At 38.1% G+C, this 27,261-nt stretch overlaps 5 protein-coding genes across 15 annotated transcripts; 3 read left to right on the top strand and 2 right to left on the bottom strand.

Annotated features, from left to right (window-relative positions):
- Window positions 1-1,448: 1,448 nt before the first annotated feature.
- LOC119985651 (poly(A)-specific ribonuclease PARN-like) lies at window positions 1,449-5,708 on the bottom strand. Of its 2 annotated transcripts, none has more exons than XM_038829946.1 (7): window positions 5,270-5,708; window positions 4,655-4,785; window positions 4,107-4,435; window positions 3,577-3,690; window positions 2,944-3,070; window positions 2,583-2,853; window positions 1,449-2,414 (listed from the first exon to the last, which is right to left on the bottom strand). In XM_038829946.1, exons 1-7 carry the CDS (start codon window positions 5,644-5,646, stop codon window positions 1,586-1,588), a joined length of 2,178 nt encoding a protein of 725 aa, XP_038685874.1. In that variant the 5' UTR covers window positions 5,647-5,708; the 3' UTR covers window positions 1,449-1,585. The 2 variants fall into 2 exon arrangements, with proteins under 2 accessions (XP_038685874.1, XP_038685875.1); XM_038829947.1 differs by having other exon boundaries at window positions 4,107-4,416; window positions 5,270-5,563.
- Window positions 5,709-5,971: 263 nt separating this feature from the next.
- Window positions 5,972-12,303, top strand: LOC119985649 (pentatricopeptide repeat-containing protein At5g55840). 7 transcript variants are annotated; one of them, XM_038829945.1, is made up of 4 exons: window positions 5,972-6,194; window positions 6,284-9,614; window positions 9,762-11,836; window positions 12,018-12,303. In XM_038829945.1, the coding sequence occupies exons 1-2, from the start codon at window positions 6,029-6,031 to the stop codon at window positions 9,523-9,525; spliced, it is 3,408 nt and encodes a 1,135-aa protein (XP_038685873.1). In that variant the 5' UTR covers window positions 5,972-6,028; the 3' UTR covers window positions 9,526-9,614; window positions 9,762-11,836; window positions 12,018-12,303. The 7 variants fall into 7 exon arrangements, with proteins under 7 accessions (XP_038685873.1, XP_038685872.1, XP_038685868.1 ...); XM_038829944.1 differs by having other exon boundaries at window positions 11,969-12,303; XM_038829940.1 differs by lacking the exon at window positions 12,018-12,303 and having other exon boundaries at window positions 9,762-9,834; window positions 9,944-11,961.
- A 1,876-nt stretch (window positions 12,304-14,179) lies between these two features.
- LOC119985023 (protein NOI4-like) lies at window positions 14,180-17,787 on the top strand. 3 transcript variants are annotated; one of them, XM_038829175.1, is made up of 3 exons: window positions 14,180-14,334; window positions 16,574-16,763; window positions 17,404-17,787. In XM_038829175.1, the coding sequence occupies exons 1-3, from the start codon at window positions 14,329-14,331 to the stop codon at window positions 17,535-17,537; spliced, it is 330 nt and encodes a 109-aa protein (XP_038685103.1). In that variant the 5' UTR covers window positions 14,180-14,328; the 3' UTR covers window positions 17,538-17,787. The 3 variants fall into 3 exon arrangements, with proteins under 3 accessions (XP_038685103.1, XP_038685102.1, XP_038685104.1); XM_038829174.1 differs by lacking the exon at window positions 14,180-14,334 and adding an exon at window positions 16,297-16,339; XM_038829176.1 differs by lacking the exon at window positions 14,180-14,334 and adding an exon at window positions 16,304-16,339 and having other exon boundaries at window positions 16,574-16,759.
- Window positions 17,788-18,103: 316 nt separating this feature from the next.
- LOC119985156 (transmembrane emp24 domain-containing protein p24beta2-like) lies at window positions 18,104-20,995 on the bottom strand. 2 transcript variants are annotated; one of them, XM_038829354.1, is made up of 5 exons: window positions 20,841-20,995; window positions 20,186-20,395; window positions 19,172-19,358; window positions 18,967-19,074; window positions 18,104-18,493 (listed from the first exon to the last, which is right to left on the bottom strand). In XM_038829354.1, the coding sequence occupies exons 2-5, from the start codon at window positions 20,393-20,395 to the stop codon at window positions 18,360-18,362; spliced, it is 639 nt and encodes a 212-aa protein (XP_038685282.1). In that variant the 5' UTR covers window positions 20,841-20,995; the 3' UTR covers window positions 18,104-18,359. The 2 variants fall into 2 exon arrangements, with proteins under 2 accessions (XP_038685282.1, XP_038685281.1); XM_038829353.1 differs by having other exon boundaries at window positions 20,827-20,993.
- A 1,210-nt stretch (window positions 20,996-22,205) lies between these two features.
- LOC119985830 (WEB family protein At5g55860-like) lies at window positions 22,206-26,904 on the top strand. The gene is made up of 4 exons (XM_038830255.1): window positions 22,206-22,602; window positions 22,996-23,029; window positions 24,108-24,316; window positions 24,841-26,904. Exons 3-4 carry the CDS (start codon window positions 24,146-24,148, stop codon window positions 26,581-26,583), a joined length of 1,914 nt encoding a protein of 637 aa, XP_038686183.1. The 5' UTR covers window positions 22,206-22,602; window positions 22,996-23,029; window positions 24,108-24,145; the 3' UTR covers window positions 26,584-26,904.
- Window positions 26,905-27,261: the final 357 nt, after the last annotated feature.

Here is a 27,261-nt window from a genome sequence, read left to right as displayed (position 1 = left end):
GTTCATGAAAACTTGAGAGTTTTTACCCGCATTAACACGAACCTGGTCAAAATCACGGACATGCCCAGGCTTCAAATCATACCAAGGCGACGCCTCCGAATTGGACCTGGCAGAGAAGGCGACGCAAAGTTAAAATGTTGGGCGACGTCCACTGGAGTTCGCAAGTCAACCGTTGGGAACTTGTAGCCATCACTTTCTGGTAATGTTTTGTGTATGTATGTTTTGGAATCAGGGATTTGAGCTTCTGGAATCAGGGGAACATATGTTCAAGGAACTCAGAAATGAATTTGAAGAAAGGTTGATTGTGTAAGTTGTCAAATTGAAGTTTAGTTGAAAATTTCAGTGTAGAAAATTTACAAAATTTTCCACTATTGATGATATTGCCCTTTACTCTAACAAGGTTTGTGCATGGAGACGATGGATGAAGGCGTAAAAAATTTTACTTGGCCAACCAGGATCAGTTGATGAGAAAAAACTGTTTCTCGTTGATCTCAGTTTGGGTATTATTCTATTTCCTGTTGCTATATATATACTCACTCTGAAGTATCAAAGATGATAATTCATATGTTTTAACAGTTCTCTCTTTTCACAGCTTGTTATGATACTCTGCTCTTCTTCCTTTTCAGTTTTCAACCCTTAAGAGAAATTACAACTCCAGGATATCTGAAGTTGAACAAGAAGATTAAGGCTGGGGTTAAGCCTACATGCCAGGGGCTGTGCAGTGGAACTCTGGGTTCAATGAGGCTTGTTCAGAACTTGCACTGCTGAATTAGTCTATGCTTTGATCCCAAATTATCTCTCTGGATGGAACCAGCTTGTATTCACTTTATTTGTTTTTGTAGTAAATGTGTCATTTCCTCCTCTCTATTTCACTAGAAGCAAAGATGATGAAAACCACACTGGACTTTTGTCGAACACCTGATATGCAATAACCAAATAAAACCAGAACACACACTAGAACTCCTCACCAACCCGAAAACAACTGAGATTAAGCAAAAATAATTATGCAAGTGGCCGCAAGAAGAAGTAACTAATGCATCTTCAAATCGGTAGAGGAAGGAGCAAGTTGTTAAGGAAATATGTCCATTTTTGCTTAACTGTGGGCCGGCCCACTACACACAGCCCATGTCCACGACCACGAGTGTCTAGTTTTAAGATACTTCCATGGGCCATCGGGGCCCACCTGACCAAGCCCAACAATACATAGCAAACACTCCTAGGACCGCCTCTGATCACAGCCTCCACCTTCCACGTGGCATGGCTTATGTATATGGACCATTTCAGTTTTCCACGTGCCATGCCAAATATGTAGCACAAAGTGAATACTTGTTTCCAGAAGAACTCTCTCTAGTCTCTACGGTAAGGTTGGTGTTATTTCAAGTCCAAGAACCCTAGTCAGTCTCAAATCCACAAAATACATAACAAGAAAGGGCATTGCTGTTGAGATGTCCTCAAAATAGAGATGAACTTTCTATTCTTTGGTGTTCCTACAATTGCAGTTCCATAATTTATCTATAAAAAATACAGATTGTGATTGCTCTCAAGGCAATTTTTCTATGAAAATAATAACGAAATACAGAATGACTCATAAATTAGCAGCACTAATCTGCTTTATTTCAGTGTCATAGATAGAATCATTAATATCATGACCTGATGATCGAATTGCATAGTCTATCTTCCTCCTGTTCTTCTGTATAGAGTCTGAATCACTGTTTACTGTACTTTGTTTGTGTGAACATTCATGGTCTTGGGTTCTCACCTCAACCTCAGATTCTACCAACTTAGTCTTCCATTTGATACCAACTGCTTCTGCCTGATCTGCAAACAAGACCTTTGAAATGGGTGAACTGCATATCTCTTTGTATGTTCCGTAATCAGCGGCATGCGTATTTCCACCCTCCAACAGTTTAGATAAAGGATGCAAAACAGAGATCGCGTTGTCATTCCTCTCCAAGGTTTCCTTCAGAACTAGAAACTCAGAGACCAGTTCTGCACTGCCGAACTGAACGAAAACCGCAGTTTCATCCAAATGGTAGATGGAGGTAACAGATGTTGGGCCAAAGACTTTACAAACACATTCTTTTATCTCCATGGCCTTGAGTTTGGAGGGAAAACCCCAGACTAATACAATGTTCTCAAACAAAATCTTAGGATACCTCTTTTTGAGGTTACTAGATGACAAAATCCCTGCAGTCCGATGACCGGTACTTAAATCAATAGTGTCTCCATTGGTCCAACTGAGATAAAGAAGGTTCATGTGCTTCTGGAGCTTTTCACTATTGGCCAGATGTTCAGTGGGAGAAAAGACTTTAAAATCAATGCCAAGATGACTACAGGCCTGGGCAAAAATGCAGCCTGTCATGAAAGCATCATACCCAGCTTCATGTTTGGCTCCAGAGCTCCATATGGATGACCTGAAAACAGATATTCAATCATAACTAAATGAGGGGCTATAAGATGAAACATTAGTCAGGACAATTGTACATATGATAAAAAGGTAGTATTTTCAACACATATAGTGCAATTGAATAAATCAAGCACCACCTAGATAAAATCATAGACAGAGAATGAAGGCTGCAAACCTTGTATCATCCACTTGAACCTCCACCTTTACACGGGATTGGAAAAACAAATCAGACCTTTGAGAACCCAAAGCAATTTGTGGACACAAAGAAGAAAAGGCGGAGGATAACGATGTACTGGATCTCTTCATCCGTAGTTGAAGTATATCATTGGCATTCAAGAGCACTTTAGTATCAATGATTTGTGGAAAGTACTTGTTAACAGAGGTGACAAATTTCTCAGCAGTTGAAGGAAGAGGACCGAAAAACTTGCTATATATGTGTGCAACATCTGCACCAAAAACACAGAAGCAAAGCATCAAAATAAGAAATCTGATTATTGTAACCCACACACAAAACTTAAGAATGATAATATTCCCACCGAGGAAGCAATTGTGACCAACAATCAACTTCTGTTCTGAGGAAAGTAGATCAATAACGTGGCGAAAACCAATTGTATTTTTTATCTTCATCTCTTCCCCCTTGCGATGTTCGTCCTTCACCTCTTTCTGCCAAGCAAGAAAATGTATATAACCATTCACCTTTAAAGATGTACTAAAAAACACTGTTTCCTCATGAAATCTAAATAGTACCACAAGATAAAAAAGTTTCCCTTCATATTACCTTTGATAATTTCCTTGTGCATTATGGGTCAAGCTCATGCATGAAATTATAAAATCTATACCTCGGAACTTCATATTTTATATCTCAGATTTTTATTCATTTGTTGTTTCCCTAGTCACCCAAAATCCCAAATTAAAATATCCACGGAGCATAATCAGACTGAAGTCCTAGAAATCATTGGAAGTCTGGGACCTCATGAAAGGGAAGAATAAATTTTTACATACAACTCATGACTAAAATATATTTACTCAATTACACATTTACACTACTCAACTGTCCTTAAATTTGAAACATCCAGAAACTTCAAAATGGAATGCATGAGCTCATCAGCAGATCTTCCTCAGAGATAATATATAATACTTTCTTCTAGCAGTAAAAAAATAAATCTTACCATAAGCAAGTCCTTATCGTGCTCTGAATCGGTATACACAACTAAATGTTGTGAAGATGAGCCTTCACCATTCATGCAAATATAAGCAAGATCTTTGAAATGCTTCTTTGAGACCTGTGTATTATCAATTTCATCATTAGCAATGTTAAGAGTATAAAGCAAATCACTAGAGAAAACTGAGTGGTGTACATAGGATGATCTGAAACTCCATCCACGAGAGAAAATCCATGCACGAAGAATTTAAACTTGCAAACAAGAAGATGAGTTGAAGGGGCTTCACAATTTTAGAAGGTGAAGCACCTCAGAGGAAAAATATCCACTGATGTTCATGATAAATCTTGAAAGAACCAACATACATCCTAATCATCAACAAAGTGGACGCATACCATGCTCATGCCTGATGTAAACCAAAAAAAGTATAATATGCATACAAAATAGGAGGTACAACGCTTTCTAATTGCACCATGAATCAAGGGAGACACACCTTCAATAATATGAAAACAATCAAATCAGTGATAAAACAACATTACCGATTGAATTAACTTTAATTGATGGGAGGTGAAACCATTCAGAGCAAGGGCAGGACGCATTTTGAAGAAAATTGTTTGAAACGGCTGATTTGAGTCATTCAAGGTCCTTTTAATTGGGGAACCCAAATTTCTGTCCCTTAATAACGCATCATGCCATTCACCCAGCCTGATCTTCATTCTTTCACTGAAGAAAACATCTGTCATGCTAACCAATGGAGTGTCTCTAACTTCCTTCAAGCTATGCCGAGAACCTAATTGGCAATCCTCATATAGCAGGTTCAATCTTGTTACAGCCTCATCTTCTTGCACTCTGGATAAATAAGATATTCCTGAGATTACCCAAGAGTGTGAAAACCAAATCTAAACTAAATCATTTAAAAAGCCATCATTTCCAATTTTATCTTAATATCAAACCCATTAAGTCAGGCATTGGCATGACTTTAGTTGCAAAAAAAAAACCCTAAAAAAATGCAGCAATCACCAAATAATCTCAATTGGGGGTGAATATTGCGGCAAACTACAGCGAGATAAAAAAAGCAAAGAATTACCTCCATTTATGCAAGCATTAAAGTCAAACTGATATTTAGCCAAGAAATCAATCGAGGTTGTCTGGCAGAGAAACTCATAAGATGAGCCGTCAACCAGAAGCTCTTGACGAGGAAATACAAAGAAATTGTGCCTGTTATAGAGGAACAATCGAATGTCAAATTTCCAACAGTGTAAACAGAGGTTAATTGACAAGTTCCTTCACCCACTTGATTAGTTAATGGCTTAATGCTACAATCACTAAGCATATATGAGATTATAATCAATGTCCAGCACTAAGCATATATGAGATTATAATCAATGTCCCGCCGCCATTCAACATTGAAATAGATACACTGGGCAAGCAATGGCTGTATTATTAAGAACATATTCTTTCAACATGTGATACTAGCCAAGCAATATAATTATCAAAGACAAGTAAGGCTTTACCAAAGTAATAAAAATGAGAGAGATAGAAAAGAACTCCTTTTTTCAACTCAAATTTACCAAATTTTCTGCAAACTTTATCAAATGAGCGCATTGTCCTTTGTGATTAATTTCCCAGGCAATTTTCCTAGCAACTAAACAACCTCAAGATAAGAAAGGCAAAGAAGCACGTAAAGAGAAGGGAAACTGACGGATGAGCGATGAAGGATAGGCTCTGGGAGTCCCATCGGAATGGACAAACACCAAATTGTACGACGGCGAACTTCTCAGCGGAATCCTTGACCTTGAGGTACCTAACGTCGAAGCGGTCGAACTCGAATGACTCACGCCATGGGGAACTGGTAACTCCGGTCATCTCAAGGTCGATGGCGACGAAGTCCGCCGCCCGCACGACGCTCCTGAGGTCGGCAAGCGCGGACTCGAAATTCGACCTGGTCACGTGCTTGAGAGGGAAGGACGGTGGCGGCGGTGGTACAGCAGAGGTAGCGGTGGTGGTGGAACATGAACGTGAGAGTGCACGAGAGAGCGAAATAGCTCTGAAAGGCCATTGCTTGGCTGTTTTGGGCATTTCCTTGGAAGCAATTGGCGCTCCAATGCAGTGGTTTTTCTGAGAAGATGGTGCGAGTTTTACTTTTGGCCTTAGGGGATGGAGACAGATGTTAAAACTATGTCGTTTTAGCAGTTTTAAATGGGCCAAGTAAGCTCGTCAAGGAATTCTCGTGGAGTCCCATCAAGGTATTCTCAAGGCCCAACCCAATAACAGAAAGAAAGTAAATGGTCCAGCCAATTAAATTTTGGGAGCCCATTAAGGAATTCTCATGGCCCAAATCCAAAAGAACTAGAACCTATCTTCTACTTCGCAACCCCTGTTTCTTCCCTCTTCTTTGTTTACACTTTACAGAGAAGTATTACTACACTACGAACATTGCTGATGATCAAAGAAGTCACTCATGTCTTTTCTTAGTTTCTCAGCAGCCAAAGGAATCTCTCTGATTCTGAATGAATTCTCAAAGTTCAGGTCCTTTCATCAGATGGGTTTCTCAAGTTTTAGCAGAAAGACAGTTCAAAATAACCTTAGCAACCGAGCCACTGCAATCAACGACATAAAAGCCTCGGGTACCTCGACCTTTGCACTTACTCACCATAGTCAGTGTTTAATTGTGAGGTTTTTGGTTTCTTAGTACAAAGTTTTATCTTTGGTGCAGATGTGGAGAAGAGTATATACACTCTCATCACTATAGACCGTTGGGAGTCACTGAACCGGATGGAATATAGATTGGCTTCGCTGAGGCCAGTCCACGGAAGACTAGCTTTGAAATTTCTAGATTGGGTCGTTACACAACCTGGTTTGGAACTCAATCACTTGACACATATATTTGCTATTACTGCCCATATACTTGTTAGAGCTAGAATGCATGAAAGTGCCAAAATAATATTAAAGCAATTGTCTCAGATGGGTATTGGCTCAAACTCTGTGTTTGGTGCCCTAATGGACACATACCCTCTTTGCAAGTCAAACCCTGCAGTGTTTGACCTTCTAATTAGAGTTTATCTGAGGGAAGGAGTAGTTGGTGATGCTGTAGGTACTTTTTATTTGATGGGTTTCCGTGGATTTAATCCATCAGTACGTACTTGTAACATGATCCTAGGTTTGCTGGTGAAGGACAAGAGGTTCAAGATGGTTTGGCCATTCTTTAGGGAAATGCTTGCTAGAGGGATTTGTCCTAATGTTTCTACTTTTAATGTATTGATTAACAGTTTGTGTACGGAAGGGAAGATTAAGAATGCTGGTTATCTTTTGAGAAAGATGGAAGAGAGTGGTTATGCTCCGAATGTGGTTACCTATAATACTCTGCTCAATTGGTACTGCAAGAAAGGGAGGTACAAAGCAGCCTTTGAGCTAATTGATCGTATGACATCTAAGGGCATCGAAGCAGATGTGTGTACCTTTAATATGCTTATTGATGATTTATGTAGAAACAGCAGGAGTGCAAAAGGTTATGTATTGTTAAAAAAGATGAGGAAGAAGATGATATCTCCAAATGAAATCACTTATAATACTCTTATAAATGGGTTTGTTAAGGAAGGGAAGATGGAAGTCGCTACTCGGGTTTTTGATGAAATGTCAAAGTATAATCTTAGACCTAATGGTGTTACTTACAACTCTTTAATTGATGGGCATTGTGACATCGGTAACTTTGATGAAGCTTTTAGGCTTTTGGATATGATAGAAGCAGTGGGACTGAAACCTAATGAAGTCAGCTACGGGACTCTTTTGAATGGACTGAGCAAGCATGCAAAATTCAAATCAGCAAGCATGCTTCTTGAGAGAATGCGAATGAATGGGATTGTTGTTGGTCATATAGCTTACACAGCAATTATTGATGGGCTTTGCAAAAGGGGATTGCTTGATGAAGCTATGCAGATTCTTAATAAGATGTTTGAGGATGGAGCGACTCCAGATACCATCACATTTTCTGCACTTATAAATGGGTTCTGCATTCGGGGGAAGATGAAGAAAGCCAAGGAGTTGATGTGTGTGATGTATAAATTTGGCTTTATGCCAAACCGTATAATTTACTCCACATTGATCTACAATTATTGCAGTATGGGATGTGTTACAGAAGCCCTGAAAGTATATGCAGTTATGAATCAAACTGGCTTTGACGCTGACCATTTTACGTGTAATTTGTTGGTTGCTTCTCTATGCAAAGTTGGTATGGTAGGAGATGCAGAAGATTTCATGCATCACATGAATAGGATTGGTCTAATGCCTAACTGTATCACTTTTGATTGCCTTATAAATGGCTATGGAAGTTCAGGTGATGGGTTAAAAGCATTCTCTTTGTTTGATGAAATGATTAAGTTAGGTCAAGAGCCAAGTTTTTTCACATATACCAGTCTACTTAAAGGACTATGCAAGGGTGGAAGTTTGGGGGTGGCAAAAGAATTTTTGGGTAGATTGCATGATATTCCTTTTGCTGTTGATACCGTTGTCTACAACACAATTCTTGCTGAGACATGTAAAACTCAGCATTTGAATCAAGCGGTGGCCCTTTTTGATGAAATGGTCCAATACAACGTGCTACCTGATGCTTACACATATTCTAGCCTTCTTTCTGGGCTATGTAGGAAGGGAAAAGTGGTGGCTGCTTTTCTTTTGTTTGGGAAGGCGATGGAAAGGGGAACTTTATGTTTGAATGAGGTAATTTATACATCTTTGGTTCATGGTCTTTTCAAAGCTGGCCAATCAAAGGCTGCTTTGTATCTTTATGAGGAGATGGAGAACAGAGGATACTATCCTGATACGGTAACACTCAATGTGGTTATTGATGGATTCTCGAGAATGGGGAACATGGTGAAAGCAAATAAACTTTTATCGAGAATGAGGAGTGGAGGTTTGCGCCCTAGTCTTGCCACGTATAATATTCTCTTGCATGGGAATTCAAAGAAAAAAGATTTAGTGGGATGCTCCGCATTATACAAGATCATACAGAAGAATTTTATACCTGACACATTAACGTGCCATTCTCTAGTTCTTGGACTCTGTAAGGCTGGTATGCTTGACGTCGGTGTCAAAATCTTCAAAAGGATGATACTGGAAGGTACTGTAGTTGATCAAGTTCTTTTTAACGTGCTCATTGCCAAATGTTGTGAAACTGGTCAGGTGGAGAAGGCGTTTGATCTATTGAATGTGATGAATTCATTGGGAATTTCTCCTGACGTGGATGCCTACAATGCCATTCTTAATGGGCTCAACAGAATTTCTGCTCTGCAACATTCCCGTATAATTTTGAATGAAATGACAGAGAGAGGTATCACACCCAAGTGTAATCAGTTTACCACTGTAATCAAAGCCATGTGTAGATCGGGTGATATGCAAGGAGCTTTCAGGCTAAAAGATGAGATGGAGGTACTAGGTGTAGGTTCTCGAGATGTTTCTGAAAGTGCTTTGGTAAGAGGGCTTGCTCACAGTGGGAAGGTTGACGAAGCAATGCTGGCTCTTGATTGCATGATTCGCATGCGGCGGGTTCCAACTATAGCTACTTTTACAACTCTTATACACATGTTTTGCAAGAGAGCTAATCTGTCGCAGGCTCTACAGTTGAGGGCAGTGATGGAGCATTGTGGTTTGAAGCTGGATATTGTTGCATACAATGTTCTCATATCAGGCCTTTGTGCCACTTGTGATGTTGTTGCTGCATTTGGACTTTATGAAGAGATGAAACAAAGGGGTCTGTTGCCCAGCTCCACCACTTATATTGTTCTCATGGATTCTATTTCCAGTGAGATGAATTCTCTTGTTAAGGGTGAAAGGCTTTTGGAGGATTTACAGGAAAGGGGCTTGTTGCACTGGGAGTGGGATGGAAGCACCCAACATTTGCATGATGGCTTGATGAATGCCATCAAAAGGTTGAAGTCCTTACGGAGCAACAGAAGAAAATAAGACATAATTTTGTTACAGAACATTATATTTCTACCGCCACATGAGGCATAGTGTGCTATGCCGGATCTCCTTTTTCTTGACGTTTTCTGGTCAGTGTCTTCATTTTTGTTTAACAAAAAAAAACTTATACTTTAATTACGTATTCATTTATATGGTGTTTTTTATGGTCACGTGCACGATGATTCGTACTGGAACTGTATGACAAAACTTTTGTTTTCTGACCTTGGTGGAACTAGATGCAAGCGAGCCTTGGTCTTCTTGAGTTTTTTGGTTTGTTTTAATCTAGCACGACTTGGCTACCTGTACAATGTAAGTATATTTCTTAGTGTGTATTTTTTGCGTTTATTTTTAGTTTTTTGACTATGGTGCTCAATGGTTTCACTGTTCTATCTTACAGTTGTATTTTCTTTGCTAGCAGCTGCTTCTTCCTTTTTTTTTCCTCTTACCTACAAAGGATCACAACGATGCTGGAGATGATGTCATCTGATGTCCGGTTCTCCAGGGTGAGGATGAGTAGGCGAGGAGTACTGGAGTACACACTTCCAACATGGGAGACAATGGCTTGAGTCTCTGTAGAAAGAAAGAACCTGTAATTTTACTGATGCTTGAAGTGAGGGGATGCTTCAAGTGTACTGCCCAGGGTTTGGTATGTGAACAGCATTGGGTTTCCATTCTAAAAAAGAAGAATTAGGGATAATCAGGCTCCAACTGATGACTTCCACCACGTCAAGGTGACACTCTACCGTTGAGTTATATCCTTTCCTTTGCCCCCCATCGAGAAATAGAATTGACTCATTCTAAGGCAAAGGGTTGATAAACTCAACGCCACTATTCTTGAACAATCAAACAACTTGGAGTCGGGCCTTCTTTTCGCACTATTACGGATACGAAAATAATGGGAAAAACTGGATTCGATTGTCAACCATCTCTCTTTGTTCTCATGGTTGTTTTTTTTCAATTCCATTGCTCATCAGGAAGTATCTGCATTGCATCTAACACTGATTTTTTATTTGATGTAAGGTGCAGACTTGTATTAATGGTGGCAAAAAGCTTCTCTGTTTTTTGAGGACTGTATTGTTACCTGGCTGCCTAGAGCCCTTTCCATGTAAGTATGCAAATCAACCTCTTGTGTTTCAGAGCCTCACTCCTGAGTTTCCCCAAGGATATTTGGATGGCTGTATAGGACAATCAGAAATGTTAAAGTGTTCAATTTTTGTATGTTCTGCTCATTAAAGATTCCACTTGATGTGCTTTATTGTGGCTGGAGACTGGTGAAACGGGAATTGGCTGGTAGGAGCAGTTTCATGGACATTTCTGTGAGCATTTTGAAAACAAAGCAGAAGAAAATTTTATTGGAAATGTAAGAAGCTGCTAGAGTTGTGGCAGATGTTTTCAATTTTGTCAACCTATCAGAAGTCGCTTGCTGTGTTGTAACGGTATCCTATATACCTGAAGTTGTACCGCTTGATAATTGGGCCCAATGAAATGTGGATGAATTCTTCGGTGGGATCCAAATGCTCTCTTGGAGTCATGCAGTTTGAGCATTGTCAAAAGAGAAGGTATATTCACCAAGGAACCTTGGCAATTGTTGTCATGTCGATGTTGTCTAGCAAAAGTATCGTTAACGATATTGAAAGTGAGTTTCAGCCTATGGAGGTACTATGTAAAACTCTTGCCATGCATCTGGACTGACCTATTTATGACAAGGGACATGCCTCACTCCAATTGAAGAATAGGTGTTACATTTATCATTCTTCTTATCCTTGTAACAGAGACAGGGTTCGTTATTTATGGCCATGCGATTGGAACACTTGTTAGTCTCACGAGTAATAATATTGTTCTTGAGCTTAGTTACTGTTGGAAGGAATGCACTAAGAAGCCATCTGCATCAGAGGGCCATCTGATCTCATGTTACTTGTAGCAATATTGTGTCTGTCCAGATCCCATGAGCAACAATTCACGTGATATAGTGGTGGATGAAGTCAGAGGAAGGAGGAAAATTGGTGGACAAGCTATTCTTGAATTGGAGTAAGGCATAATCCTTGTTATGAAAAAGCTGTTCGGAAAGTGTGGCAGGATGTGTGATTTAGTGCCTCGATAGGCTGATCCTGTCTCTCATGATGTTACGAGAGGAGTAGTCGGAGATGATAAAGGTTCCTTTTTTTATGTGCATTTTCATGAGCTTGAAGCCACTGGGATGGACATGGAATTGGCTGACAGATCACTTTATGAAGACTGCTACAGATTTTTGAAGCACTGCAGCTGTCTCTAACAAAGAAGAGGACATTTCTTGTACACTTGACAGAAGTTGGTAAGCAAGTCTTCTACTGCCCTCTATTTTGAATATATAACAGTCCAATATGTGCATAAATGTTAATTGTTATATGAATGCTCATGTGCCAAGATTCTCTGAGAAATATAAGCCATTTTTTCTGATGTGCAGAAGAAGCACCCTCTTGTCTTGGTCTTATTATTAGTCTCTGAACTTTCAGATTGGATATGTTGGTCTCGATTAGGGTTGTACCCTGTAAAGATGTCCAAGTTGCTGGATTGTCCCTCATTGCATGCGAGTATGTCATGGTTTGCTTACATATCTAGCAGCTACACTTCAGGCAACCACTAGTAACACTATCATGTTGCCTCCTTATCATGTCAAAGACTATTTTTTGTTTAGGCACAAGGTTAAGAGATCATTTGAACTTTAGTGATCAAATTTTGCTATTCACTCATGAATGAATACTTCACGCTCTAACGTGGCTCGATTAGGGTATTCATCCATGGCAGCATCCATTAAGCTACATATGCAGAAGATTTATGGAATCTGCATATATTAGCTCAATATATCCCCTGGAATATTGGGGGTTTTTTTTTTGGTTCTTCACTCATTGTTTTCTTGTAATCAACAATTGCAACCCAAGAAAAGATTTGAGTAGTGGTGATTATTTGAGTCTGCAATTAGGGGAACCCAATGAATGAAGTTACCTCAAACATATCTCCCCCAATATGCACCTTTAAAAAACACATGCATTGATGCATATGTGTGTGTATTATACAAAAGAAGAAAACATGCATTATATTATAGTGTAAAGGGTGACCTTTATGTGTGATTTGAGTTGTTCAACTTTCTTGGGAGGCAGAATTTAGCAATTTTCACTATGTGAACACATTTCCTGTGATCGACTTTCAGAGTGAGTTTGCAGTAGAAGTCACTACAGCCAGTCTGTTTATCAAATTCAAAATTGTGTGGATTCCACACAGATAAATAGATTAAATGTCTGCGATTAAAACTGCATTGACTTCCACTAGAGGATCCGATTAACTTGGTGATTCTTTCTTCTTTGTTTTTTTTCTTGGGTGTATTGAAGCATCTTGAGAAAGTTCAAGTCTCAAGTTTGACATGGTTGCCCTTAACAGAGTAATTGCTTTATTGTGTTTCCATTCTTGACTTTTCTAGAACACTATTAAATGTCAAATTAATGTTTTTTTGTGGGAAAACTAAAACAAGAAAACAAACCAGAAAAATCTGTTAAATTGAAAGCCAATATTAAGAAGTTGCTATGAAGTTGGAGGGCAGTCAATTTTAAAGACCAAAAGAAAAGTCAGGAGCCTTTAATCTACAACAATTATTGAACCAAACGCGGCCTTATTATAGCTCATTAATTAAACAGAACATTAGGTAAAGCCCATCTTGCATTGTTGCTTGACTACTTTTTTTTTTTTTTGATTAGCCAACTGACTTTGTGCCTAGTCATATCCTACAACATGCCAAAGTGTCTTTATATTAATATCCACACATTATACACACATCTACATATAACCATAAGAAGAAAATTGATTGTGTTTTTGGCATATTTAATAAAAATCACAATAGGACCAAAATAATCACAATTTGATGTATTATGTCTCATACTTTCTCTAATTGGCTTGACATTGAAGTTGCTTCTTAAAATATTATTTCCTATTTTATTATTATCACTATTAAACCAACTTGACTCATCTTGTCCAATTATTTTTTCACATTTTTTGTTTTACAATAAAAAAAGAGAGCATGATTTGGTTATAGGATTGACAAGCACTGTAATAAGTAAGGTGATAGTTTTAGTGGTGAAAATCTCTGGGGTTAAAACCGTATGAACTTAAAAATGTCATGAGTTTGATATTCATTGTAGCAATATCTCTTGTGACCAGCGTTGGATTTGACCCAATTTACCCGTCATCGGGTGGAAAATTTATGTGTGTGCGGATCTAATAACCTTAGTTTAAGCTCATATTGAATGTCAAAAGAATAATCATATATAATGTCATTATCGATTACCAAAAATTTTAAGCATGTACAATCTCATTCCTGATCATCAAAAATCTTACTTGTAATTATTTTGATTAACTTTTAATCACTGGAGAAGCTACTTTCTTTTTTACTCTAATAATTAATTAATTCTCTTAAGTTTTTTAATTTCAAATTAAGACTCTTTTGAAAATATTAAAAAACAAAAAACAGTGCCTGGCTACCAGCTATATGCGCGCGCCTCAGTGTAGCCGTTTGCCAACTCACCTCTCCGTTCAATCACAATGGGAGCTCGTCGGTCGCCACGTAAGCGATGACGATTACTATCAACGTTTCCGTTACCGCGAAAGGTAACGGTTCTTCTTCGTTTTGTTTAAAATACTGTTGGGGCATATAGAGAGGCCCATTTCTGGCCCAATCCACCCTTCTCTCTCTCTCTCATTCTCTTTCTAAAAGTCTATTGCTTGCTGTCATTGATCACTGCTTTGACGAGAAAGGTTTTTGTTTTCACTGAATTCATGTCGGTATGTACTCTCTCTCTCTTTGTGGGTGTGGAAAGTTTATGCTTTTGTTTGATTTAGATCTTTGATGTTGTTTTCTGGATTAATTATTACTGATTGATTTCCTTTTTCTGATTTTGGTCTTTGTTGTTATTCTACGAGATGGGTGTTCTTTGTTGTGATTTTATGAGATGGGTGTTCTTTGTTGATTCTTTTGGGGTTATTGATATGGTTGTCGGTATAAGTTTGTCCGGATTTTGTTGAAATACTATCAAGTCAGTGTTGACATGTGGTTGAACTTTGTAGGCAAAATTAGGTTTTTGAATTTTTGATCTTTTCTTTCTGCTCTAAATGTATGCATATGATCATGTGTCAGGCACTGTTAAACGAAGTTTGAAATGTATACAGTTTTTTTCTAGGAGCTTGGTACAAGTAGGAGATGAGAAATTTAGGTTTTTTTTATAGAGAGTTTTATTGTTGCTAACGTAGAGATGTAAATGGTATTCTGTAGTAGGTAGTGGAAGCAATTTTATTTATGGAAAAACTAAACAAAAGATTAAATTCACTAGTATGTTAATAGAGTTTGAGAATCCGTAAAGGTAGTATTTCCCTCTACTGCTGAATTTGATTTGTGCAGTTTTTTATTGGAATGAATTGAATGGTCAGATTCAATCATATACATCAATGATTTTGAAGCTGAAATACTTTATGATTCCATCAAAGTGCGGGAATGGCTGACTTGGATATTTAGGATTGTGGACCTTGTGCATGTTATGTTATTTTGACCTAGAATATTCTAGTTGCAAAAAGGTCAACAACTCTCATGCACAAAGCTCCTGTAGTGGCAGGGTCGGCGACATGCATGATGTTTACCCCACATAATATGTGGAGAGATAGTTTTAGGAATTGACCTGTGACCTCTAGGTTGTACCCCTACACTTCTGCCACTAGGCCACATGTTCGCGTGTGACCTAGAATATCCAGGTGAAACAAATTTTTGCAGGTTGGTCAGTTCTGGCGGGGCAGAAATCAGTGAACAGATTATTGAATAGAGGACGGGTGGTCAGTTTCCAAGTTGGAAAATTCCCTAATTTTGGATTACTTGCAATAGTGCTGGGATGTTCCACTGATTCCAAGTCTGATGTCCCTCTCGAGGTACATAAGTTGTTAGAAGAGATCCTTGATGTCTGCCTATCTGAAGCTAGTATTTGTTGTTTGGTCATTTGAAATAGAGTCGTGCTTATGGTAGGCTTTGTCTGTCAGGAATTCAGCCACTGAAACATAGTTTTTGAATCCCCTGCTAAGTGTAGCTTTAATTAACTATGCAATTGGACAAGCATTTTCTCTGGGATACATTTTTAGTCTGATTCCGAGACTTCAGAGTTCAGACACAGCAATAGATTTCTAAGAGAAGTAGTCATGCCACACTCCCAGGTGCAATAGCATAATATTGACTTGGGTAATTGCTTTACAATGTTCTTTTGCATTTGATGAGTGTGGATAAGTATTTGCTCTAGTTTCTTGTGCACTAGAGAAATCTGACTTGGGCCCTTAAAAACAAAAGAAAGAAAGGAAAAAAAAAAAAAAAAAACTAGATGAAATGGGTGTATTGGTTTCACTTGGTTGAACAGTTTGGTTCAGTTGGACAATGCCCTGGGGCCTGGATATTGGACAACTTATTGACTTCTTTTTTTTTTGTGTGTGTGTGAGTGTGTACTGTGTACATGCTTGTACATTTGGATACAATTTTCACTATGGTCATAACTGCTACTGCTCATGAAGGAATATTTATGAAGTTTTTATTGCAATGGTTAGATGAATAGTGCCTTCTGTTCGATGAAGCTCTTTATCAGATAGAGAGTCTGCCACTATCAGAATCTTTTTGTTATTTTCAAAAAATTTCATTTAACAAGTCTTTCATCGCTCCATGGTAGATTGCTCCGTTTTTTTGTCTGTGATACCGTGTTTACATCTATCTGTGGTTTTAGGTCCGAATGTTTGATGGAGAATGCTTTGCTATCGCAACATGGTACATTGTTCTGTTTTTTGATAGATTGCACTCCATGTTGAAACACGTTATATTGCTTGGTTGATGCAATTAATTACTCATGTCACTCGGGATAATAATGTTGACTGTATAAGACCTTTTGTAATTGACTGGAACCTAGATATTTGGCATGGTTAACCTTGAAGATACAGATTTTATATCTATGATAATCTTCCTGTAATTTCTTATTATTTTTTCCTTCTCTTTTCTTCTTAGGAGGATAAGGGCCGGCCGTTGCCTAAATTTGGTGAATGGGACGTCAATGATCCTGCTTCAGCTGAGGGTTTTACTGTGATTTTCAATAAAGCTAGGGATGAGAAGAAGACAGGTGGCAAGCCTGATTCACCAGCAAAGTTTGATTCTCATACTAGGTCTGGAGTAAGTCCTAGCAAAGCTCCAGCGGTAAGTATTTTGTTCTGACTAGTTTTCACCGGTTGCATTGACATCATTTCCTCAGGTTATATTCTTTTCATCTAAAATTCAAATTGTAAGGCTTACACTCATGTTAAAAACATGGCCGTCGTCATCATCATTATCCGAGCCTTTATCCCAAAATATTCGGGTTAGTTACACGAGTCTATGAGAAAATCAGTTAAAACGATGGTATTGCCATAATTGAAACTTGTGACCATTAGGCTCTAGGTTGTAGCAAAGCAACTTTACCACTAGTCTTTTTTATAGGAAAAATTCATAACCCCAAGGAGAAAATTAGAAATTCTCTCGGATGTAGGGATTGTGTTTGTGTGCATGTGAGCGTATTTTTGTTTGTGAATTTAGAATATTGTATTCAAAAGACTGTTCCTTTGACCATTGGAAGAAATAGCTCTTGTTGTTAGACATGCTTAATTCACCAGTTTGTATTTTATATCACTTGTTAATAGGAATTCAAAGAACTCCATATTCATACTAATAAATTTTGGCAACATCATCATCACGGAAGCCTTAATTCCAAACAAAATATGGTGTTGGCTATTATCTTCGCAACTTTAAAATGGACTATTACATGTTAGTCACTTCTCCTTACGTTGCTCTTGCCTCATTTTCAGAAAAAATGGTTTTGCTGCTTTCAAAGTCCAACAGAATCTTAATGAGTTCCTCCTCATATGAGCGCTTTCAAAGGAGTACGCTGCATTTGCAAAAAACCCCAGCATATATAAGTCTAGAGAAGGTAGATGTTTAGAGTTCTGATTGCTGGGATTTGTTTTCTTTGATGGCATACTGAGTTGTTTCTGGGGATAGGAGCAAAAAACACCATATCATTATTGTATCTATATACTGAATTTGTGTTCTCAGTGGCCAAGCTCTTGCTACTTGGCTTCCCTTGTGTTGTTGATGAAGAATTTTTTGTTTGTGACATGTTATTTCAAGTGTATGGATGGATGGGCTTGTTTTGTGAATTACAATACCAATGCTTTTTGGAACTGCAGAAATCACTCCCTTTTGTTGACAAGCATATGTTCAGTAACACCATTTTAATACCCTTTACATTTTGTCATTATCAATGAGCAACTGGGATGATGTAACTCTTAACGCAGGCAAGAGGTCATAAGTTCAAGTCTCATAAGTGTTTTCATTGTCGCAATTTGCAAGATGAACTCTTACTCTGCTCAACGTGTGTCAATGTCACCCTACGTTCCCCTGTGACGCGGGTGGGTTCCACGTTACCCAAAAAAAAGAGGAAAAGAACCACTTGGTGATTACCTTCCAAGTCTACAAAATCTGAAATAGTAATTTGTTTGTAAATCATAAGAACTGTTGATAAACTTAGTATTGGCAAAACTCTTGTTAACAGTGAAGCAGAACCCAGAAAAGTGCATAAAAGTTGGCAATTATTGCCTTCACTCCTTAAGGAATCGAGTGACCTGTGATGCCTTATACAATAAATGGAAAACTACCAACATACAGGGAAAATCCTTAAAAGACTATCAGTTAGTAACAATCCTAAAATGGGTTCAGATTGTATGATTGAGAGTAACAACTTGCGCCATATCCTGTGCCAAAACTAAACTCTTGACATGCCAAGTTTACGATCAAACAGGCGGCGGAGAAGGTAAACTTGGACAACACTAGCACCAATGAGTGCTGCAGATTCGTAAAAAGCCTTGTGAATTGCCCTCCTGCACATCGCATCATTTACTGCACTTGCAAATTAAAGCAATGATTAGGATCCAACATGAACAGCTGCAACTAATTCAAGTATAGCTTAGAAAAAGAGAGGGTGTGTTACATAACACTCAAAACAAGGGTTAGTCGATTTGGTAAGGATTTTATGGTTCCCTCTAATGGAACGTAATCAGAGCATCAAACACACAAGGAGTTCATTGGCAATCATGTACTTATCCACCGACTGTGTGTGGAGCGAAAAGACATGAACCATTCCGTGATGATGATACTAGGTTGTTTCTATCTCGAAAAGCTAATTAAACGGGAGGCATCCTTCTTTCGCGGAAACACAAAGCACCAGTTTGCTTGTTCTTAAATAAACTTGCTACCATGACCCAAGAAAAAATATGCATTCATAATAAAGCCACTGAGCTCACTATGAGTCACATTTGGACTCTGTGTTTATTAAGTTACATTATTACAGACACAAGGATTAAAAAATGTACCTATTGCCTGGCGTTCAGTCTGAGCTTCTAGCCAATGCTGTTCAAATTGAATATTGTAAAGAGCTTCTTCTAAGTTCGATATCTGATCTAACAAAGGTTTAAAATGCTCTGCAAAGGAAGGCAATAGCTACAGTAAGTCCATTTCTTCATGAAGGGCTCAAGCCTCGACATGAAAAATAAGAGAGAATGGAAGACAACAGCTTACCGTCTTTTGCATGCTCATCATAATATGAAAAATGGCCAACATGTACGTCAAAGTCTATGGTTTCATGGTAAGGAGATTTATTAGTGAAGCAGAAGCGGTGGACCCCTTTTTGGCGAGCCATAAATTCAAACTTCTCGCTTACTTTGTTACGAAAATCATGAATCTGGTCACCAGAAGGTCCCTTCACCTGTAAAATTTAAGGTGACAGATCAACAATACTGCTACGCAGGGAGAAACTATATCATCAAGACAAAGATGTATTTCCCTTACAATCACTCCTTCAGTTTAGCTCGAAGCTAGTGTGCAAGATGAACTTCATAGATAGACATGTAGCAAAACAAATCGACCATGACATCCAAACTGGTTTATGAAAGATAATGGAAGGACCATATACTACATAAAAAATCGCAATTTGCACCTACATTCATGTATTCTATTCCACTGATATAGTACAACATCCAAGGTGCTCACAGAAAAATATTACTATCATATTATAAACCTCCCGATTGTCGCTGCCTTGGTATACTACTTGATTTATTGCAAAGAAATCATAAAATCTACTACCATTTTCATTACCCAACACGAATATATTTACACCTCAAAATTTGAATGGAACATCCAATGTACTCTTGCATGATCTCATCACATTTCCACTCTCACACACACATATATACCTATATATGAAAGCAGATATTTCAGCTTGATATTTGTAAGTCTACATATACAGAATTGAATGCCAAACAGCCTTGGAAGAATGCCTAGAAGATGTTTCAAAAGTTGATATTAGATCAAATTGAAACCCAATTCTAGGTTAACCCAAGTATCAATCAAACCTTCCACTGGAGTTTCTCCATTGTTGAAGATCCTAATTTCTTTTCCATACAAATTAACCAAAAAGCGGGCACATGAAGAAGTTGAATGGTGTTCTTAACTACCACAAGAAAAATCTCAAGTACCAGTAATATATCTTATAACGTATCACCTACAAAAAAAAAAAAACACTCTATAGCTTACCACAAGATCAACACCATCTTCACTAAAATGCCACGCGGAATCGACCTTGATGACAACAAAAGACGCATGAACTGTATCTCCTTCATATTTAACGTCGTGTGAGAAGCATTCCTCTCTGTCAATCACAATTCTGATCCCAAAAACAGCTTCTGGGCTGGACAAAATTGCAAGAAGAAGAAAAACAAACAGCTCTTCTAGCCCAATTCTCATCTGCAAATTCAAGTCAAGAAATTCAGTAACTATTACAACAGATAAATTACAAGATCACTACAACAGATTAGCTCACTAAAACTCAAGGAGTCAGATTAAAGAACTCATTTTGAACCCTTGAAATCAAGAAATGAAAAAATCATCACTAGTAAGAAAAAATTACTAAAAGTTAAATAAGGATTTTGATCAATTCAATCAAAAATTGCCAATAACATCATATTGCATAAAGATCAGAAAAACCCAAAATTCAACCATTTCTGCCAAAACAAAAAAGTGGGCTTGTTTCTCCAATCATTAAAAGACAAAAACAAGATCAATACTTTCCTTCGTTTCCTATGCATGCCAAGGAAAATTAAATCCCAGAAGATTGATTCGTCTGAATAAACTAATAATAAAGTAAATCCACAAATTCAAAGGAAAAAGAAACAAACTTTCAAGTTTGAACCTTCAAAGTTGAAGGATCTCGATCTGATACGGCACTCGAAGGGTGTGAGATAACTTATTAGATCAAAGACTGAACCTTCAAAAGGGGACAGGGTTCGGATTTTGAAGTCTTCAAAGTTCCTGTTCTTCTCGGCCGTCTGTACTTGATCTCCTTCAAGTTCTGTCTGAAAAAGAGCAAATTTTCGCTTTTTCTTTATTGGGCCGCGTGTCAAATTTAAGATGGACCTAAGCCGTTAAGCCCATCAGAGTCTGAAGAAAATAAAGCCCAATCACCTCTAGGAAGGAAAAAAAGTCTCCCAACATGGATAGGGGCGGCTCAACAAAATTAAAAGTTCTAGGCAGAAATTATAAACGACGCCCCTTTAAGTTTAATATAATTTTTATTTTTTAAATTTACTTTTTTTATTTTTTGAGATATAAAATTACTAATTAAAGTTTTATATTTAAAATTCTCTAGCATTTCTTTTTTAATCGATAACAAACTCAATCTATTTAACCTTTCTTGTAACATAATTGACCGCAAATAGGTTTTTACAAATTTAAATTTTTTCTTATAGGTATCGTTAATAAAATTCAATAATTAATTCATGCATTCGGAAAAAAATCTAACTTCTTTGTGGAGTTTAATATTTCAATTGGAGTATTTTTTTTCTTCCAAAATTTCTTTTAAAATTTTAATTCTGAAAATTTGTTTTGTCTTGTAAGTTGTGTTTAAAAGGTGGCAGCTAAAGATGCAATCATAAATGCAAAGAAATGATTTTTTTGTCATTGATAATTAAAAAAATGAAAGATGGATTGACTTGACAATTGCCTATACAACTTGTTGTGAAGGAGATTAGGAGGGTTCTTTAAATAGGTTAATAACTAACTTTTTACTTATTTTAGGCCTATTAGATTGTAATTATAAAGTGTAAAAAAAAATTTGGGCCCTAAAAAATCTGGGATCATAGGGCCTACGGGTTGAGCCGCCCTTGGACATGGCAAGACAAAACAGAATAAGATCATGAATATGGGACGAAAAAAATCCTAAAATTTAATAATTCTCGACTTTGATAGATATAACAGATATGATTGTCTATGTTCAAACGTCCCATGCAAATGAAACACAGATACTTTTGAACTTCAGCGTAATTGCGCTAGACATCTTGCCTCTATCCTTCCTTAGGAAAATAATGTCTCATAAACCCTAATGCTCGTACTTGGGTCCAAGACTATCATCTACCCCAATCCAAGAAAACAAAACCAATTGATCATTGCAATTGCAACAAGGATAGTGTTTAGGATGTGACACACCTTTCAAATAATAAATATAAATTACATAATTACAGGTCCATCCAAAAGGACTACATGAGAAAAGAAGACCCACTCATATAGTCATTTGACTCGATCCATCGAAAAGCTCTCTGTCTCTCTCTTCACGGACTTCCTTATATAAAATTTGTTTTCAACAGCTTTTGAATTTAGCCTTTGAATTTTTGAATCTGTCGATGCTCTGCAAAATATACCGTTTTGATTCTTCACCTTGACAGTTCACAGTAGTCATTTTGAATTTGATCAACACCCCCATATAGTAACCCACTTTCCACGACAAGAAATTCAGTGCCCAAGAATTTTCTCGGAAAATTCCGTCTAGCTGAGAACTTGCTTGGTGGGCTTTGGTTTTTGGGTCCAAAGAACGGTTCTTTCACTTCTGAAAGGATGATCTCGAGTCTTACCTAGTTGTGTCATGGAGAGAAAGATGCGAAGACTCTCAAGCTCTCCTGGTAATTCTTTGACTTTGACCAAGTCCTTCATTTATAGGTTCAATCGTGCAGGAAATGTACTGTTTCGATTCTTCAATTGAAGTTGTTATTTTTAAGTATTCCTTCAAACCCATTAATTTTCCTAGTAATCCACTGTCTACGACCAGAAAAGTGACTAATTTTCTCGGAGAGTTTCGTGCAAAGCTGAGAACTTTCTTGGTTGAGTTTTGGTGTTTGGCTTTAAAGAAAAGGGTTTTTATTGTTTTTCTTTTACACAATCGAAGTCGAAGATATCAAATATTATCAATAGGATGATTATCTTACTCTTCTGGTTTTCTTATTGAGTGAAAGATGCTAGGGACTATTGCTGTCTGTTGTTAATCTTTGACTCAAGTTTTTTTTGTTGATTTCTAGGGTTTATGGTGCTCATATCCAGGCTTTGATTAAGGTATCCTTTTCAGGAAGTGGCTTCTTCTCCTTTGCATCTTCATTTTTTGACGTTATGGTTTACTGATATCACTTGCTTGAATTGTTGGTGATTGTGAAGGAGGTTAGTTATTATTTTCCATTTTGGATGTTTTTTTGTTCATGTACAAAGCTAGGGTTTCTGCTAGGTTGACTGAAAAAGTTTGTGGGCTGCACTTGCTCAGACAGTTATTGAACAGGATTTCTGTGTCGGTGTGTATATGATCTGGTGATGATTTATAACTATTTTTTTGAAAGGTGATGATTTATAACTTCATCTCAAGTAATTTTGAAAGTCTCTTGCTGGGGAAATCATGAGACTTGAAATGGGTTGTGCTGGGCAGGAACTTGAATTAGTAACTTTTTATTGTTATAGATTCTACTGCTTGAGCTGTTGAAACTTGAAAGTTTATTTCATTTTCAACTTATTTTTCTTGTGATGTAAGAAGAATATTGAATTGAAGGGTATGACAGATTGTTATTGTTAAATTGCTTGGGCGTCCACTAATAATTTTTCCAGTGAATTGCATGTGCTCTAGGGAAAAAAAAACTCTTTTGTTATCTCTGTGCTATGTGGGGCTGAATTAGCTACGGTTTCTCTGTGGCGTGTGCCCTGATTATATTACTTAGCCTCACACAGGCTTAGGGGTGGTTGGGGTATAGTCGTATCTGTTTAATACACTTTATTGAAGGCTATTCTGCGAATGATGCTAGTGGAAGAAAAATAGCAGCAAAAAAGTATGATTTAGAATTTAAAGGGACTATTACATGTTTGCAATGAAAGAAATTGAGTTCTATTGGAAAGCTTACCTGCAATATGTATGGCAGGACCTTTGAAGGGAAGGATATTGGACTTGGGAATGCATAACTTTTGAAATTAATTGTTTAGCAAGCTTGCGTTCTGATCTAAATTTACGATCTTTTTATGAGTAATAATTCCGCCTTCAATTTGCATTCTGCATAGGTGTGTTTGATGTGGTGTCAACATCAGTTACAATTCTATCGCATTTCGTTTCTTTTTTGATTACTTTGAAGTTAACTTTTAAATTGTTCCTGAACAGGTGGTTTCTATAGAAATACTTGTTTCTAAAGAAAAAGTATGGTTGCTAAAGAACGTCCATGTACTACAGACTCTCCTAAACCTGAGGTGGGAGAGATAGACACCAGCGCACCATTTCAATCTGTTAAAGATACTGTCAACCTCTTTGGTGAAGGTGCTTTCTCAGGGGAAAGGGCCTCCATCAAGAAGCCGAGACCTCATTCTGCAGAGGTATCATTATTTTCATTTTATGCAACATTACATGAACTTATGTAGATTTGCCGTGTCTTCGGTTCAGTTGAAGTGCTACCTTTGCAATCCCATACAAGGTATTAGAAACTTGGTCTTTACATTGCATCTCATGTTTTAGAAGTAAGTTAAATATAGCATCACCTTCGTACTATCTGTGTATTGGGGTGGATGAAATTTTTTCGATTGGACGTACAGCGAGGTTCAAAGGTCATATATTCTCTTCAGAAGTAATGCTATGGCCTAACAGTGTGTTTTTGTGCATATCTGACCTGAAGTCCTCCCCGAAAGTGGTAAATTTTAAGATAATAAGGATATAGTAAAATCGAAATGAGGTATGAAAAATGATCTATGTTATCTCAATATGGCTGTGCAACATTTTTTCCCGGTCCTCTCAATGTTGCAGACATGCAGTTGCTCTATTCGACTCTTTCTTCCTCTGCTAGTAATGACATGGTAATTACAAACCAAATCCTGTATGCTTACTATTTGTTAACTGAATGCAGAGGGTATTAGCCAAGGAAACACAACTTCACTTGGTCAAGAAAGAATTTGACAAGTTAAAGGAAAGACTGAAGAATGCTGAAACTACAAAGGCTGCAGCTTTGGTAGAGTTAGAGAAGGCTAAGAGAACAGTTGATGAACTGACCCTTAATCTAAATGCTGTCAATGAATCCAAGGATTTAGCAACCAGGGCAACAGAAGCTGCAAAGAATCAGGCAAAGCAGATTGAAGAAGCAAACTGTGGCCAACCTCTCGAATCTGATGTTGCCAGGACAAATGACCTTGATTCTGCGCAGGAGCAGTACGTGGCTGTGTTTAGTGAACTTGATGCTGCAAAGCTAGAACTACGGAAAATACGACGGGATTGTGATGCATCATTGGAAGCAAAAAGTGCTGCTTTCAATCAAGCCACAGAAGCGGAACATGCAGCCAAAGCTAACGTTGAGAAATTTGGGGAGCTCTCTAAGGAGATTTCAGCTTTACAGGAATCTATTGGGCAAGTGAGGCTTGCATCTCTGGAAGTCGAACAGGAGCAAGCAAAAATATTTGCTGAAAAGGATGTACAAAGGCAGTCATATAAAGCCACATTGGAAGAGTCAACACAGAAGCTACTTGCTTTGAAAAATGATTTTGATACTGTACTTGCCCTAAATCTTGAAGCACAATTGGCTGAAGCACAAAATGAGATTGAGGCACTGCAAAAGCAGATGGAAAATTCAAAGGCATCGGATCTGGATTCTGTGAAAACTGTCACTTTGGAGTTTGATGATGCCAAGAATTCACTGCAGAAAGTAGCAGAAGAGGAAAGCTCCCTGCGGAATTTGGTGGAATCTCTCAAGCTGGAGCTGGAGAATGTGAAGAAGGAGCATTGTGAACTGAAAGAGAAGGAGACAGAAACTGAATCCATTGCTGGGAATTTACATGTCAAGCTCTGTAAAAGCAGGTCCGAGCTTGACTCTTGGCTGGCTGAAGAATCCAAAGCAAGAAATGCTACTGAAGAAATGATCTCTACTCTTCACCAACTATCATTGGAAACTGAAAATGCGGCACTAGAAGCAGAAGAGATGAAGAACAAGGCTGAGGAGCTGAGGAAGGAGGCTGAGGCAACCAAAATTGCACTTGAAGAGGCAGAGAAGAAGCTTAGAGTTGCTCTAGACGAGGCTGAGGAAGCAAAAGCAGCAGAGGGATCAGCCCTTGATCAGATTAAGACCTTGTCAGAGAAAACTACTGCTGCTCGTGCCTCAACTTCTGAATCAGGGGCTAAGATCACAATCTCTAGGGAAGAATTCGAGTCTTTGAGTCGGAAAGTGGAGGAGTCTGACACAGTAGCAGAAATGAAAGTCGCTGCTGCCATTGCTCAGGTTGAAGCTGTTAAGGCTAGTGAAAACGAGGCCGTCAAGAGGTTAGAGGCAACTCAGAAGGAGATTGAGGAGATGAAGGCTGCAACCAAGGAGGCTTTAAAGAGGGCGGAGATGGCCGAAGCAGCTAAAAAGGCAGTGGAGGGAGAACTTAGAAGATGGCGTGAAAGAGAGCAAAAGAAGGCTGCGGAAGCCGCTTCTTGGGCGCTAGCTGAAATGGAGATGTCTTCAGAATCATCCCCACACCACTATAGGATCCATAAGCAAAACCAAACTGAGAAAATTATGGAGGCCACTAAATATCAAAACGAGAGAAGTTTTACTTCAAGGAAGGTGCTTCTCCCTACATTCACCGGTATTTTTCACCGTTTAAAGAACCAAAGTTGATGGCGGGTCTCCTTCATATCTGCCTGGTGAGAAGCCTGTGTGAGATTTCTGTTTGCTGAACCAAGGTGTGAATTATGAGGTGATTGAGAAAGAAAATATTTCGGGACTTGCTCGGTTGTGTACATATTCAAGACCAGTGGAATCAAATTTCTATGTTGTTGCCATTTTGAGCAGTATAGAATTGTAGGGTCTAGGAGTTACATGTTCACACACTATGTGGAGTTAAGGTTTGTGTACATTATGTCTGTTTCTTGTGCATGGGACCTCTGAGGAATGAAAGGATGAATCTCAATGAAAAATGAAAACTTTTGTTTTAGGGCAGTCGCGATGTCAGTGCTATTCATCATAGATATGGTGTATATTTGGCTTTTTTCTGTTTTTAAATGCCAGCAGCTGCAGAAGTTATGAAAGAAGTGATCAAAACCCTACCTCGTTGCCATTTTTATTGTATATTCCCGTGCATCTAAGAGTCTTCATCGTTTGCCATGAAAACTTATAATTCTAGCAGCTTATATATGGTGTTCATAGATTTGATATCAACAGAGACACATCCGCAATGCATCCTTGATACAATGTTGGCGATCCAAATCTGAAATCATTGTTTGGTAAAGTTCTGGCGTGGGTTTTTGTTGAAGAGGTACCTTCAGCAACACTCCACATTTTATGACTTACAAAAGA

Source organism: Tripterygium wilfordii, chromosome 19 (genome assembly GCF_013401445.1).
Source record: "Tripterygium wilfordii isolate XIE 37 chromosome 19, ASM1340144v1, whole genome shotgun sequence".
Lineage (NCBI taxonomy): Eukaryota > Viridiplantae > Streptophyta > Magnoliopsida > Celastrales > Celastraceae > Tripterygium > Tripterygium wilfordii.
The sequence above is the reverse complement of the archived record's forward strand: the minus strand, read 5'-3'. Positions and strand labels throughout refer to the sequence as shown.